The 16,475-nt window shown below is 41.9% G+C and overlaps 1 protein-coding gene across 5 annotated transcripts in view; it reads right to left on the reverse strand.

Annotated features, from left to right (window-relative positions):
* CCDC171 (coiled-coil domain containing 171) overlaps positions 1–16,475 on the reverse strand; it is a 228,628-nt gene that overhangs the window by 207,334 nt on the left and 4,819 nt on the right. For 2 of the 5 annotated variants that reach the window (XM_075931536.2, XM_075931542.2), the window contains exons 1-4: positions 12,811–13,007; positions 9,486–9,646; positions 4,593–4,731; positions 3,710–3,884 (exon numbers count right to left, since the gene is read on the reverse strand). In XM_075931536.2, the coding sequence (XP_075787651.2) occupies positions 3,710–3,884; positions 4,593–4,731; positions 9,486–9,532 (361 nt within the window). In that variant the 5' untranslated portion in view covers positions 9,533–9,646; positions 12,811–13,007. Of the gene's footprint in view, positions 1–3,709; positions 3,885–4,592; positions 4,732–9,485; positions 9,647–12,810; positions 13,008–16,475 lie in introns of those variants that run through there. The other 3 variants (XM_075931540.2, XM_075931539.2, XM_075931537.2) reach the window with 2 other exon arrangements.

Below are 16,475 nucleotides of genomic sequence, written 5' to 3' on the forward strand. Positions count from 1 at the left end.
TCCCTGAATCTTAATTAATTTTTCATTGGATTTATCAAATGATTAATTCCCAAACCTAATCTCGCCACCCTTTTCTAACAATTCAATATACATTTTGAATCCCCGACTTCCTTTCCCCTCAACACTGGGTATAATAAATCTCTCCCCCTTATTACCTTCCAATAATTGCAAACCGACTCTCTGTACTTCACTTGATTTTCTTCAACTCCCTCCACAAAACCCAATCTCTTAACCCTCTTCCCAAAAAATCCCAAATTATACTGGACTTCCCTGTTGTCCTAGATGAAATCTTCTCTCTCCTAACTTACCCTCTTTAAAAATCCTCATTCTGTAGGAAACATTTATACCCTAACCCTACAACTGCATGCCAGCGAGCCCCAATGACTTCAGTGAAGATTCACACCAGGTATGCATGTGCAGGAACTATAGAAAATCCCAAAATATAAAAGTTAACCTGGACAGAAAAGGGATCTCTTTTCTAAAAACCCTCATTGTTAATAAAGATACATGACAAGAAAACTCATGCAGGACATGAAGATATATCATAGAACTAAGACTGTATGCTTTTGTGTGCGCACTCCTGTCCTAAAGACGTTGCCAGTATGGCGTGTTGAAAACCATGTTACTATCACTATTTTATGTATATGGCTGATCAGCCATGAAGTACCTGTAGTAGTATATTTTTCAGATCTGGATTTCATATTAAGCTAACTTTGATTTTATTTTAGTTTCTCATTTTACTTAATACACAGTGCAGTACTGAGCAAGACTTGCAAAAATATAAGCTCCATTCTTTCACTATTAATTTCTGTTGTCTTCTAAATTTTAAAAGTGTAAATAAAGAGATTTTCTTAAAAAGATTAAAGAAAGGATAAATTAAGAGGTAAAGATAATTAATGGAACAAACCAAAGGTTGCCAGAGGAAAATAGCAGAATCCATAGGAAAGACTGGAAAAGTTGCAAGCTCACAGAAGAGGTCCATCTAACAAAGCAGTAAGCCACTGAGGGGCCATTAAAGCAGAAAGTAATCAAGAAAAGACTTAAGAAGGCTTGCACTGGGGAGAATGAACATTAAGCCATATACATGGATAAAGAGAAGCAACATAATCATGATTTGGCTCTTTTCATCAGCTAATTATTTAACCAAACCAGGAAATAAGTCACAAAACAAGATTTTGACAGCTGACTATTTATGTAAACTGAAACTTACAATGTTCCATATTTATATAGGAGATACTTAATAACCTGATATTTAAAAGAATGGAGAAAATTTCTATTAAAAGGAAACTAACAACTAAGTGTTTAAATATGGCATCATTTGTAAGCCATCATTAACTTGTGCCTTCCCTCCGCCCTTGTTCTTACAATTCATAAGGCATTCCTGAAAACAAAGAACAGATTTCTCATTGTCTTTCTTTGAAAACTCAAAAATATGTAGTAAGAGCATTCTAGGTCCTTCACTAAATGCTGAACCTTTAACACAGACATGTTTTACTAAAAAAGTAGTGTTTAACAAAAACAAATCACTTCCTATTTTAATCCTAAACCTACCAATTCTTCACTGATCCACTCAGGGCTCGTCTACATTGGCCCCTTTTCCGGAAGGGGTATGTTAATTTCACGAGTCGTAATAGGGAAATCCGCGGGGGATTTAAATATCCCCCGCGGCATTTAAATAAAAATGTCCGCCGCTTTGTACTTTGAAGTAGGAATAAGATCCTCCGGAAAAGGGCGCTTTTTCCGGAGGATCGGGGCCAGTGTAGACGCTCTTTTCCGGCTTTTCTAAAAGCCGGAAAAAAGCGGCGGACATTTTTATTTAAATGCCGCGGGGGATATTTAAATCCCCCGCGGATTTCCCTATTACGACTCGTGAAATTAACATGCCCCTTCCGGAAAAGGGGCCAATGTAGACATAGCCTCAGTGTATAAAACCTGAATTTCAGAGTATATAAGACCTGAATGTCTACTCTACCGTATAAAAACAAGTAGAAAAATGCTTCATTAACACACACACCATTCTCAAGTCCTTCACACGTGACAAGTAAAGAAAAAGAGCACAAATCCCATTTTTTAAAAAACGTTGTAGGTTACCTGTAACATGTAAGGAGAAGGAGAATAAAGAATAGGAGGAAAAGAAGTTGAAAAGGACAGCTGACACACACACTAGGAAAAGTTTAAACTTCTTGCACCAAACAAAGGAAAGATTCAAAGAGAGGAATGTTATGTGATGCTTGAGAACTCTATGTACAGTCGATGTTTGATATTGTGAACCTTCCATATGTATGTCTATATCAAACTACAAACTCCCTTTTGATTGCATAGTCTGTGCTTTCTCTGCTGTCTTTTTATCTTCATCTTCGGGTGAAATTCCAAGGGGTAGTGACATTGGGCAGAAAATGGAACTAAACCTTGATGATGATCAATTCAAATTGTTTACCCTTAGACAAAAAAAATGTCTAATGCCCAGAGCAAACCAATTTTTCAAGTCAGAACTGCAGGTGGGTTGGTAATTAAGGAATGGAGCACTTGCTGGGAGACTATGGCCATCTGATGAGGTTGATGAATGGGTTACTCGACAAAGAGGACAGGAGGAAATCAAAAAAAGATGGGGGGGGAGAGATGGAGATGATGATGATGGCAATTACAACTAGTCTAGACTAGGGATTTAATGGTGTAGTCAATTAACCGATACGCAAAAGTTTATAGATTAATGTTATAGACTACACACACTTCCTCCCCACCAGTAAATTTTCAGCAGGCTGGCCAGCAGCTCAGCTCAGTTCCAGCTCACACCGGGTCCGGGCACTCAGTGCCACCCTCCCACTTCCCTGCAACAGAGGCCGCTGCCACCCCATGCTGCTGCTTCTGTACTAGTCCGCAAGGGGAGCTGGTTTTTTAAGTGGCTCCTCTCGCAGGCCAGGTCTTGCCATACAGAGACAGTAGTGTTGAGTGTCAGGTAGCTCCTCAGGAGTGGGACTGAAGCACACTGGCTGCCGGCCCCACTGCCAGGGACTATAAAATAGTTGAGTAACCAATAAGAATTAATGAGGTTAATCGACTATTCAGGAAGTGAGCCAGAGGCCAAGAAAAGAGCCTGTTCTAGAGCTTATGAATAAAACACACAAGTCTAGCATGGTGGGACTGAAACACAACAATCTGATGAGTGTTTAGTTTGGGAAGCGTTACCAAACTGCAACTCATTATTAAGAGTTGGAGGTAAGAAAGAGGAGACGTTTTTATAGAGAGTGTTAAGTGAGATACAGATAGGCTAGAGAAATAACCAGGCATGGGGCAAGATTTCTACCATAGAAATAGAGAAGAAAGAAAGAACAGGAAGATAGAGTAACAACCTGGATGTGGGGAGAGAAGGAAAAAAGGAGTCAAACACCATCAAGGTCGTGTACCTGGACAAGAAGGAGGAAAGAGAATTTGATTGTGACATTTCAAAGGACATTTCAAAGGAATGTTGTTTGGGAGTGGGGAATGGAGAGGACAGTTTTAGTATGTTTAATTTGGTAATGGGAGATCCAAGAGAGTTTCACAAAGGGAGCTGGAGAGGAGACAGGAAATATATGGTAGAGCTCAAATCAAACCAAACTAGTGATGACTAGCAAACCATATTAAGTCACTGTCTGCTTGACTCTTAATACAGAGGCTCTGAATTAAAATATTTACTCATTGCTGGGCATATAAAGTTTTCTAAACATACCTTGCATCTGCTGAAGTTGATTGTTAGCTTCACATAAATTTTCTTCTGCAGAGTATCTTTGAAGACCAGCATCTTTTCTGGCAATGACCAGTTCATATTCCAGACTTTGTCGAATGGCTTCTCCTTTCTCAACTTCAGATCGCAACCTGGCAATCTGGCTTTCATAGTTGGACAGCTAGAAGAGAAATAGGTTTCAGAAACTTTATTAATGTATATATATTATAGATATACAATCGTAGATATGTGAGTCTTTCTGTCTGTCTGTGAGCCCAAGAACTCCTTGCTCCTGCCCCCTCCTCCTGGGCAAACACCCTACTCCCAGCCTACCTCTCACCCAGACCTCGCACCCTCACCTCCTCGTATACCCCACATCCTGCCCATATCCTATACCCCTGCATGAAGCTGGATTTGACCAGTTATGATGTAAACTTCAAAGGAATGTGCGAAAAAATGCAGCAGCAGAAGTCCCATTAAATCAAGTCTGTGAGTAAAAGGTTTTATTTATACTATTGTTAATCATTATGTCAATTATCAATAATAATGCAGTCATGCAAATGGACATTCTTATACAGCCCTTTGTTGAACACTTGTTCTGAATTTTGATGTAGTTTGTTGACCCCTGATTTAAAGGATCCAGCAGTTCTGTGCCTTTTAAATAACCAGACTCCATTGCTACCTCCTGACAGCAACCCCACCGATACACACATCAGTTCTCCAAAATGCAAAATCAGGGTCAATTGCAAGAGATATGAAGTGAGCACTGCTATGTAATTTCTCTTCTCTTCTTATTTTTACAAGAAGTGAATTCTCTAAAGTACAGGCAGTAGTGTCTAAGAGTACTTTAATTTCAAATATTGATTTTTTTCTATGAATAAAAACTTACATCTTGATTATGTTTAGTGGTTATGTCCAGTTTTTCTTTTTTGGCTTGATGAAGCTTCCTTCTCAGATCTTCAGTAACATCTAGCTCTGACTGACCACTATTTTGCACTATTCTCAGCTCACTCTGGATACAGTGTAGGCTGCAAAACAGAAGTCTATTTTAACGATCATTGCTTCCCTGTTTATATCAATTTTAATTGGTGCTGATTTGATTAAATGTTAGAAGGACACTGCAAAGGCATAAACCTTATCATTTAAAAAGAGAACCAGCAGATCTCCGTTATTTTGGCTTGTTGAGACTACATCTAGATTACAAGCCTCTTTTGAAAGAGGCTTTTTTGAAAAAAATCTTTCGAAAAAGCCTCTTTCGAAAGAGAGCGTCTAGACTACAACCAGATTTTTCAAAAAAGCGAGCCGCTTTTTTGAAAGAGTCTAGATGCTCTTTCGAAAAAGCACAGTTTGCATTCAATAGCGCCTTTTTTCAAAGGAGTACTTTTGAAAAAAGGCATTATTCCTCATAAAATGAGGTTTGCTGCGATCGAAAAAACTGCCACATTCTTTCGTTTTACTTTTGAAAGAACCCTGCTGCAGTCTAGACGCAGCTGAATTTTTTTTGAAAAAAGGCTACTTTTTTGTGTACAAAAATGTACACAACCAAGACAATTATAAATAAAATAGACTTCAAATGGAGGCCATGCCACATATGAAAAAAAAAACCTGGTTTCCTCCAAAGTGACTTACAAAAGTCTGTGTGATTTTCCACACAATTAACAACACCAATGGTTTGTATATTTTAACCTAAAAGAAGTATTAAAGAGTATCACAAAAACTGCTGTAGTTTTAAATTTAAAAATAAACATTATCCTTTAGTATTGTTTATCAAACACTAAATTACAGTTTCCACTAAATGAGAACCAGAAAGAGACATTTATTAGAATAATGCTGTCATCCAACCTGAGAACATGAAAAACAAAAATAGAATAAAGGGTAAATAATAAGTTGTTTTTTTAAAACATTGTCAACTTTAATTGTTTCAAGGCATTATGAATAATTTAGTCAATAATCTATTACGAATGTAATTGTCTTGACAGTATCCCATATATATTTAAGATCTAATGTTTATATTGTGTCTATATCACAGTGTCCACTGCTTTTATGTGAAACCAGGCCAATTGTTCGTGTCATAGATCATTCTCTCTCATGTTTATTAAGTGAATTTCACCCAGAAGAATAATTAGCATTTGTGAAATTGCACCTAGATTTATTGCAACAGAACCACAACAGACATATAGTATTACTATGGGAGCTATACCCAAAGGAATCAACAGAAAGAAGGTAAAAATTAGTTAAGAAACAAAGCACGGTGACAAGAAATTCATAATGTAGCTAAAAATAAAATAACTTTAAAATGTGTTATATTCAATTATGCCACATTTCACAGTTATTATAAGAAGCAGCTTGGAGTGTAGAGGAAAATCAAGTAGTAGTAAGGAGGGTATGAAGGGCTAGAAATAGAAGAGCAACTGGGAGGAACTTTGCAAAACCTTGATGATTGCAGGCAGTACAAACTTAAATTTGGACTCTCTCATACTGTAGAGCTTGCAGCACTGGGTGGCAGCCAGCTCCCCAGGAGTCAGCACACGCTAGCACAGAAAAGATTAACCGTAAAGGAAAACAATAAGCTAATACTTATTGGTTAACCAGTTAAATGATTAAACTCTTACATTCCTGCCTCAGGCACACAAGGAAATCACAAGAACAATGGCAGAGTATCCAGTATTCTGATATTTTACACATTCTGATATTTTGCACCCTATGTGAGAGCTATTCCTAGTACAGTAGGAGTCTGATAATCCGGCACTTTTGGGACCTAAATGGTGCCGGATTATCGAATATGCCGGAGTATCGGGAGGTACTCTGGCAGGGGGCTGTGACTGGTCTGCCAGGACCCGCACTGTGTCTGGCGGGTGGGCGGGAACGGCGCAGCAAGGGGCAAACCCTCCACTGTTTTGCAGGAAGGCGGAGGAAGTCCCGCGCCACCGCCGCGAGTTTCCGGGAGGGGAGCGAGCTCTCCACCCCCCAGACTGCAGTAGTTATCGCAGAACGGGGGAAGACGGGCGGCACTGCAGGACCAACCCAGCAGCACCCCAGCTGCTCTGCTCTGCACCTTCCCACTCGTCAGTTTCAGCAGCAGCGGACTTGGGGAAGCGGCGCGGAGCAGAGCAGCTGGGGTGCTGCCGGGTTGGTCCTGCAGCGCTGCCCTTCATCCCCCTGCTCGGTGCCCGGCAGCACCCCAGCTGCTCTGCTCTGCACCACTTCCCCAAGTCCCCCACTGCCGCTGCTGAAACTGACGAGTGGCAGACTTAGGGAAGCTGCAGGACAGAGCAGCTGGGGTGCTGCCGGGTTGGTCCCACAGTGCCCCCCCCCAATCCCCTGCTCGGCGATAACTACTGCAGTCTGGGGGGTGGGGAGCCCACTCCCCTCCCGGAAACTCTCGGCGGCTGCATAGGGCTTCTCCCACCTTCCTGCAAAATGGGGGAGGGTTCGCCCCTCGCCATGCCATTCCCCGCCCACCCCCCAGCCCCAGGCCAGTCACAGTGCGGGTCCCAGCAGACCCGTCACAGGGGTATAATCCCCTTCCCCTCTTCTCCCCTTCCCTTTCCCAGCCATGAGTGCCCATGGGGCTCACAGCAGCTCCAATTGTTCGGCTGGCCGGAACACTTCCGGGTTCCAGTTGGTGGCAGACTATCGGGAGTGCCGGACCACTGGATGCCAGACAATTGGGAGTTTTACTGTACATATACATATGATGAACAGAGGATTCTGACAAACCATAACAATAACTAGAAGAGATAACTAAAGCATATGTAAGTGATAAGGCTCAATACACACACAATGGACTTTTATTAGAATAAACAGAAGCTTACAAGTGAGATGACTGTACGGCCTTGTTCAAAAGTGTTCTTCTATTATTTAATATTCCTGATGGATAATCTCACTATGAAAGTATTCTTTTACCAAAATCATATATAAAATGCCATCCCTCACACTGCCTCTAATATTCTTTAAGAAAAATAAGAGCAGATGAAGTAGCTAGGTAATGAAAATTTAAACATGGGCAATTCAGCAAATCAATATGCTGACTTTAAAGTTCACTTGCGTACTGCAATCATATTGGTTACAATATTGTAAAAGTTGTCTTAGGGTTTGTCGTCACCCCTGATAAAATAAAGTTGTGCAATTATAATTATGCCACAACTAAGGGTACATCTACACAGCAGACTAAAGTCGAATTAAACTATGCAACTTCAGCTACATCAACTGAATAGTTTAAATCGAAATAACTTAATTCTGCTTTTGATGCTGTCTACACAGCAGGAAATCGAAGGAAGAGCACTCTTCTTTCAACTTCCCTTACTCCTTATGAAATGAGGGTTACCATGAGTTGAAGTAAAAAATCCTCCAGATCGACATTACTTTAAAATAATAACTTGTAGCGTAGATATGCCCTATGTCATTCTGAAATAACACTGCTGTGTATACATACCCTAAGAGATTGATTTTTCTTCCACTTGTTAATTGGCTTTAAGATTTTTCTAAACTTGTATAGCCAAAGGAGGATTCTGCATACCTATCCTAACCATAAATTATGTTCAAAAATTTAATCTAACATAGATAATGTTTCAAGGATAAAGAGTTTACCACAGAATTCTGTTACCTCTGCCAAAACAATTAGGAATCATATACTGTTAGGTTTTAAATGGTAACAGCTAGTGCTTAGGATCAATATCACTAGAATGAAACAATGTTCTTGCTAATGACACTATTGTTTCAAGACACTGTATGCTCAAGAAAACCAAAAGCATTGATGTGAGTGATAAAGGCCATATCCATAAATCTGCATAAGGCAGCCTTCTTCTCTCCTTTCCATAGTGTGCATTAAAAAAAAAAGCGATTGTGCATTCCACTTGTTCTAATTAACCAATTGGAAGTACTTGAGAAACCAGAAAACTATGTGGTTTCCAAAAGGGCAATAATTTATTTAACTATACACTAAAGGCTGAAATTTGTAAAGGTGGTGTTCACTACTCCTGAAAATTACATCCAAAAAACTGTCAAATGCAGCTATACGATAGCCTAATTTATCAACACAAAGGTCATTTATGCCAACTATTTGATTCCTTCCCCAAATCACCCCTGCATGGCAATACACTGCAAAGATGCTGACAGAATTTCCATCTGTGAATTTGAGGACCTTCATACCCATGGGACATACTTCAGAAAGTTTTCAGAAACACAAAGTTTCAATTCAGCACACAATCTCCCTGAACAGATTCTTCCCTTCAATACCCAAGTTTCTAGAACTAGTCCTACAACTGAAAAAGTTATAGAAAGTGTAACCAAATGCTGTCTTGTCCAGCAAATGAAAGACTTCTGTAACCCAGTGCAAATGCTCCTAACTATATCTGATGACCCATTCCATCTCACAGCCTTTTTTCTTTTTATATCCTTCTGTTCTTTCTTAGCATTTCTTATGCTTTATTAGAGATATCATTCATGCCTTCTGGCCTGCTGTTCTCAAACAAGCTGTATAAGATTATATGCAGGGCTCAACAAACTACTGAATCTACTCGCCCGTGCCGAGTAGATTTCAGCCGGTCGCTCCGTGCACCCCATTCACTGGCGCTTCGCGCGTGCGCAGTGCCAGTCTGGCACATGCGTGGTGCGGGACTGGTGAGTAGCTCTCTCTGGAGTTTGTCAAGCCCTGATTATATGTATGTTTTAAGTTGTTTTATTTTGGAATGACTTACCTCCAAATTGCCATATGAATTAAAAATTTCCACAGAAAGACAATATATATTAGTGGATTTTAATATAAGGAACTTAAGCTCACCGTTTGATTTCAGGAATAGTATAACTGATCGGTGAGATAGAATTCATGATGATGAATCGTCAGCTTTATAACGAGCATAATTTTCAATTATATTCCTTTACAGAAACTGAGACCATTTCAAAGATTATTCTTCTCTTTGCATTATATGGATACGTTAAAACCTATAACAATATAAAAGAGGGCAGTTTATATCTCATTGTAAAAGGAACCATTGGTATTTACTCACAAATAGTAAACAAACAATTTAAACTTTAGGAGGCTCAGTCAGGCTAACATTTACTACCAGACAGAGCTCCGCTGATGCCAGCTGGAAAACTGCATTTCCTAATAAGCGGAAAAGCATGTTTGAGACTACATTTCTAACAGAAAGAGAGTGAAACATACAAAATTATCTCTTTGTAGACTGTATCCCTCCATTTCCCCAGATTGCATCCCTCTATAAAAAAATACCTTAGACCTACAAAGTCACAATATAGATACTAAGGATGTTAAATTGCATTTAATTAGCTAATCGAGTAGTCAATGGAATTTCCAAGCTCTTAATATGTTTAAAAAGCAAAGGTGCAGTGGGTGGGGACCGGGCAGGAGCCAGGCATCAGCTGATTCCCGGCTTGCGCCCGGTCCCAGCTATGCCTCTGCCTCCTCTGTTCCCCCAAATGGTGCTGGGGGGAAACACCTTTTTAATACATTTGAAAAGCAGAGGCACAGCAAGGGGGACCAGGTAGAAGTCAGGAATCAGTTGATTCCCTGCTTGCACCCAGGCACCCTGCTACGCCTCTGCCTTTTAAATGTATTAAGAGCTGGGCGGCTCTTAATACATTTAAGAGGCAGAGCTGAAGTGGGGTTAGTTCCCGGGGTGGGAGTTAACCCTGCTGTGGTCTGCAGTTCCCCCCTTATCGACTAATCAATTAGCTGATTACACACAATTTAACATCCCTAAATCTCATTATCCACCTTCAAATTCCTCCTTAAAATTCTTTGGCCATGATACGTACACAAAATTTGACAGCAGTCTGCTGGTGTACTGAAAGGACTGTATATTATGCTGACCAATATTGTCTCACTACCCATGTGTCTATATTCATCCATTGTTTTATAATTAGTTTGTATACCCTTAAGGACAGGAACCATCTTTTAGTTCTGGGTTTGTATGGTACCTACTGCTACCGGGTCCTCAGCATCACAGTAATACAAATAATAAATAATAACAGTACTAAAAGGTTAATCTCTTAATAATCCAAAGGTAAGTGACAAAGGCACAGACTTTGTTTTTATGTTATGTTAATAACAGCATCCCTTTAAATAAAGCAAAATAACCTAATATCTTTTGAATTTTAGTAATTGTTCAAAATGGTACATCATTAATATCTAGACATAACAAGAATCAGAGTTTTCCAACCAAATATATAATATAACATCTACTATATATTTGAGAATTTTTTGCATCTGTCTGCACATCTGTCTATGTGAGTCTGTATGTTCAAAAACTCCTCCTAAATGGTAAGAGCTAGGACTACCAAATTTGATATGCAGCTTTCTCTTTACCATCTCTTAAAGCAAAGTAATGGTTTGATTGTGCTAGGACAATGGAATGTGTGTGAAATGCAATTGTTTCTTATCAAACAGAAAGGGAGGGCAGTGACAGCAGTGACAGTTATACTCGAGAATGACCATAAGGGGTAGCAAGCAAGCACACCCCTGCTACTCAGAAAGCACCAGAGAGCTGCAGAGCAGTAGCCTGCCAGGCAGTGCAGCCCCAGCCGTCCCAGGGAGCAGCCGTTGGCTGCCTCCAACCCTTTCCTGAGACCCCCACTCACTGCCCTGACTCCTGCACCCTCCACATCCCCAGACTCCTGCCTTGAAGGACCTGATCAATGCTAGGTCAATTTTCTAGTAAAACATATAAATAAATAAAGCTCTCTTGCTACTTCTGTGTACATTCAATTTCACAGCCAGATCTCGTTTGCAGTTTTCTGAGCCTCAGACATTCAAATCTGAAGTAGGGATGTTAAATATTGGTTAATTAAATAGTCGATTAGCCTCAGGAATTCTTATCAGTTACTCAAGGATTCTATAGTCCCTGGGGGTGGGGCTGGCAGCCAGTGTGCTCTGGCCCCGCTCCTGAGGAGCGCCCTGCCACTCCACACTGCTGCCTCTGTATGAGAGACAGCAACATAGGGTGCAAGGTGGGAGCTAGTCTGCAAGGGGAGCCAGGTTAAAAACCATCTCCCCTTGTGGACCGGTTGCTTGTTGCCCCACGCTTCAGCCCCTGATACAGAGACAGTTAACATGGGGTGGCAGCAGCCCCTGTCAAGGCCGGGTCTGAGCTCCCAGGCCCGGTGCGAGCTGGAACTGAACTGAACTGGGCTGCCTGCCTGCCTGCCTCCTAATACACTTTAAATGCAGAGCCACAGTATGGGTAGGTCCTGGACCTGGCACAATCTGGGACTGAGCTGGGCTGCTGGCCAGCCTGCTAAAAAAATTACTGGGGAAGAGAGGAGGGACATGTAGTCTATAGCATTAGCCAATAAGCTTTTGCTTATCCGTTAATCATTTACATCCCTAAGCCAGAGCACTCGGATACAAAATCATACAAAATGAGAACAGTTTTCTGCAAATATGCAATGAACATTCTAAGAATGACCAGGTTGGGGTTTTTTTAGGAATATTTGTAATGTATACAAAACTCACAACAAGAAGCAGCCCCTGGCCTTACACCAATTAGAATTTGCTATTTAGTTTTCTATTGAGTACAAAAACATTTTAGGAAAACAAGTTCTGAACTGATACACATCCAGAGTTTCACTGCTTTTGTCTATAATCCAGCTACAAGAAATCTCCACTTTACTGGAAGGAAGTGCTCAGTAGTCTAACAACTCCCTGAAAACACAAGGGCGCCCACTGCTGTTTTCTCCTTCTTTCGCTATTCTGTGCACCAACTTGTTGCCTGCCACCCCAGAAGTGGCTGCATTTGAAAAGGGTAATATGTTTACAACTGGAAAAAACACTTCGGAATTAGGACACTCAGAATGAGAGGCACGATCTGCATCTGAAAGCCACCAAATCCGAAGCGTATTTGATGAGGAAAAGAGGCGCTGGGGCGCAGGATCCTCAGCCACACAGAAATTACAAAGAAATGGCACATTTGTACCTAGATAATGCCGCCCCCTCTCACCCTCTGTCCCTCCCCGTCCCCTGCTCAACCAGTCTCCAGCACCCCCTCCCCATAAACCCGCTCCCCCCCAGCCACCTCTCTCCCACCAGTCCGCGTCTCCCCCTGCTCCCGCTCCACCACCCCTCTCCCCCCGTCCCCTCTACCTCCCACCTCTGCGGAGAGCAGACTTGGCGCAGCAGGCCGGCAGGCAGAGTCTGGACTAGATGGGAAGGGGGGGATAGAACTGGGTGGGCTTTAGGACCCAGAGGTGACCCAGAAAAATCCACTCTGCTGCCCCTCCCCTCCGCTCGAAGAGAACTTTACAACGGCCGCTTCCGGTAACAACACCACGGCGACCCGGTCCCACCCTTCTGTTCCAGAGCCGTGCTTCCGATTGGAAGAGGAGAGTATTGTGACGCATCACGCTCCCAATGGCCGGAGATACAACGAAAGGCTTTGAAGTCGACCATACAGGCTAGAAGTGAGCATGCGCTGCCTACTGAAGCCCTGGGGCGTGAACAGAGCGAGCGTGCGTATCGGGTGAAGTTGGGGACTCGAGTAGCCAGGGTGGCCCATGGTGGGAAGCCGGGTTGAGTGTGCTCCTCCCGCTCTCAGCTCTGTAATTCCCGCGAGGCAGGACAGAAAGAGGGCAAGGGCGAATATGTTTGCCGGCCGTCTTTATGCATGAGTCTTAGTTAGCACAGGGCACACAGGGATGGAAGGAAAGAATAAGAGAGGAGAAAGGGGAAAGGCTGGGATATTGTCAAGGCAGAAAATGAAGAAAAGAGAATACAGGAAAAGATATTGGACTTGGTGCAGAAGCAGATAGGTTCAGTGGTGCTGGAACAAGGGTGGTATTGCATCCTCCAACTTGAAGTAGTAACAAATACCGAATACATGGTTTCCACCAGCAGCAGCCCCATGATAAAAAAAAATATTCCAGCACCCCTGGATTATTGTGGATACAGGATACTGGGAGACACTTTAGGTTCCCCTGACTGGAAGAGAGACAGTTCCAATACCATTCACCCCTCAAGATACAGAGAATAGCCACAATCCCACCTCTTTAATGCACCTCTATAATTAGAGGGGGAAAATATTCCCCTACAGACAAGCCCTTGGCAGGACCTTGCTTTACTGGTTTAAGAGATTTGAAAAACACATTCAAATGAAAAATGTAATGAAGGCTGAATTGCAATATTAATTTTCTTTCTTTCTTTCCAAAGTTTTTTACGGCACACACAGGAGCTTAAAATATGCTTAGAACGGTCCTGTTGCACCATAGAGACTAACTATACATAGTATCATGAGCTTTTGTGGGCACAACCCACTTCTTCAGATGAGTCATGTGCCCACGAAAGCTTATATATATTAGAGAGGTGTGACAGGACAAATCCTTTTTAAGTTACAGATTAACACAGTGAGCCCTCTGAGACGTGGCTTAGTATGGGGTATGTGGAACTGTTAACTGACTATATTAGAATGTGATTTGTTTGTGTTTCATTTTATTTACCTACGAATGCAACAAATACAATACTTTAGTCATAATATTTGGGCTCATTTTGAATAGCTTGTCAATTTTAATTCCCCCCAAAAATTGAAAGCTTATTCACAAAAAAAACAAACAAACCCAAATTCTTTAATCCTTTCAAATACCAAGAATTATGTAATGTTTTCATTTTTTTAAATAACTTTATTTTATCTCTTGATTTTTGACATCATTGGGAGAGGAGGCCACTTTCCTGGCAACTGAAATGTGTCTTCAGTTTTTTAGTAAATACAATTTTACACCAAATTTGTGCTAAATTTGCATAGATATGAACAACCACACAAAGGCTACGTCTACACTGGCCCCTTTTCCGGAAGGGGCATGTAAATTTCAGCAGTCGTCGTAGGGAAATCCGCGGAGGATTTAAATATCCCCCGCGGCATTTAAATAAAAATGTCCGCCGCTTTTTTCCGGCTTTTAAAAAAGCCGGAAAAGAGCGCCTAGACTGGCCCCGATCCTCCGGAAAAAGTGCCCTTTTCCGGAGGCTCTTATTCCTACTTTGAAGTAGGAATAAGAGCCTCTGGAAAAAGGCGCTTTTTCCGGAGGATCGGGGCCAGTCTAGACGCTCTTTTACGGCTTTTTTAAAAGCCGGAAAAAAGCGGCGGACATTTTTATTTAAATGCCGCGGGGGATATTTAAATCCCCCGCGGATTTCCCTACGACGACTGCTGAAATTTACATGCCCCTTCCGGAAAAGGGGCCAGTGTAGACGTAGCCAAAGTGTAAGGTTGCAGAGAATAAATTGTATAAGACATGAGAGCTTTCAAAATACTAAAATGTGAACTTATTAAATCAGATATGGAAGACAAATGTAGTTTTATGATAAAATAGAAAAAAATAGCCACAGAAATTCTCCTATAATATGGATCCATAATGGGTTGAAGGACAGCATATGTACAGGATAATTTAAAATAAGTATCACAAAAATATTAAACAGTCCTCTGTTAAAGAAAATCTATGAAGAAAGCTTGAATTAGTGATAGAGAGAGAAAAATGAAAGGTACCTTTAACCATTTTTGTTGAGAATGACCCAAAGCACAGGAATAAAACCTAGCAATGCATATAACAAACTGAACACTATCGGCCAGGTGGTAGCTCCACTAATTAAGATGGCTGAACACTTCTCTTTATAAGACACTGTTTTCAGTTACTTATAGGTTTGCCACATTTTAACCATTTGGACTGAAATCAGGGTGTTTGGGTCTGTCTGGATTTATTTATTAATTATTATCTAATATATAAAGGAAAATGTTTGTATGTTTGTGCTCTAATAACTTGGACACTATACGACCTACCGCAACTAAACTTTCCATGGGATAACCTTTCCTCCAGGAGAAGGTTTTAAGGTACTATTGGACCCGATCAGGCCTGATCTCAACCTGTAAAAATAAAAAATAACCTGCCGTGCTGTGCTGCAGGGGCAGCCACGCCCACCCTAGGTCATGCGGCCCCAAAGCACCGTCCAGGATTCGCCCCACCCCCACACGCACAACAGCTCGGGTATCTGCCCTGCCCTGCGCAGCTACGTTTACCAGGTAGTCTTGGGGGGGAAAAAAAAAAAGGCCACACTTGATGGGAGGGGGAGGAACCAGCCAGGAGGGGAGTGGGGCTGGCTGGGAGGAAGGGGAGGGGCCCGGGAGCAGTGGGGCTGGCCGGGGAAGATCGGGAGAGGGGCAGCCAGTGGGAAGCAGAGCTGGTTGGGGGGGGAAGGAGGAGTGTCAGGGGCAGAGGGGCTAACCAGGGGAGAACAGGGGAGTGGTGGCCAGCGGGAAGCAGAGCTGTTGGGAGGGGCGGGGTCGGAGAGAGCGGGCTAGCCTGGGGAGATCAGGAAGAGGAGAATCGGTTGGCAGGAAGCAGGGCTGGCGGCAGGGACGGAGCAAATTGGCCAGTGGGGAGCGGGACTGAGCAATACCAGCTAACTCCAGCTAGTTATTATTATAAATATTTTATTATTATTATTTCAACCAAACAATTCAGCCAATTTGTAAAGAATGAGACTATCAAAAATGTGTTATTCTGTCCATATTAAATAATCTCTGGTGACCTTTGGGTTTTAGGCACCACTACCATCCCCATATTTGGAGAAGGGATATGAAATTTGGTAGGGAGGTAGCTTTTACATCAGCCATGTGCCTTTCACTGTTTCAGTGAAAATCCATCCAAATTTAGCCATATTATAAGACTATATAATTTGCTGTTCGCACATTCTCAATACTGATTTCCTCGAATCTAACAGCTAAAAACACTGTTGCATCAGATAAAAACATTCCTGCAATTGTATGTCTGG

This window comes from Pelodiscus sinensis, chromosome 6 (genome assembly GCF_052426305.1).
Source record: "Pelodiscus sinensis isolate ZL-2025 chromosome 6, ASM5242630v1, whole genome shotgun sequence".
NCBI classification, from domain to species: domain Eukaryota; kingdom Metazoa; phylum Chordata; order Testudines; family Trionychidae; genus Pelodiscus; species Pelodiscus sinensis.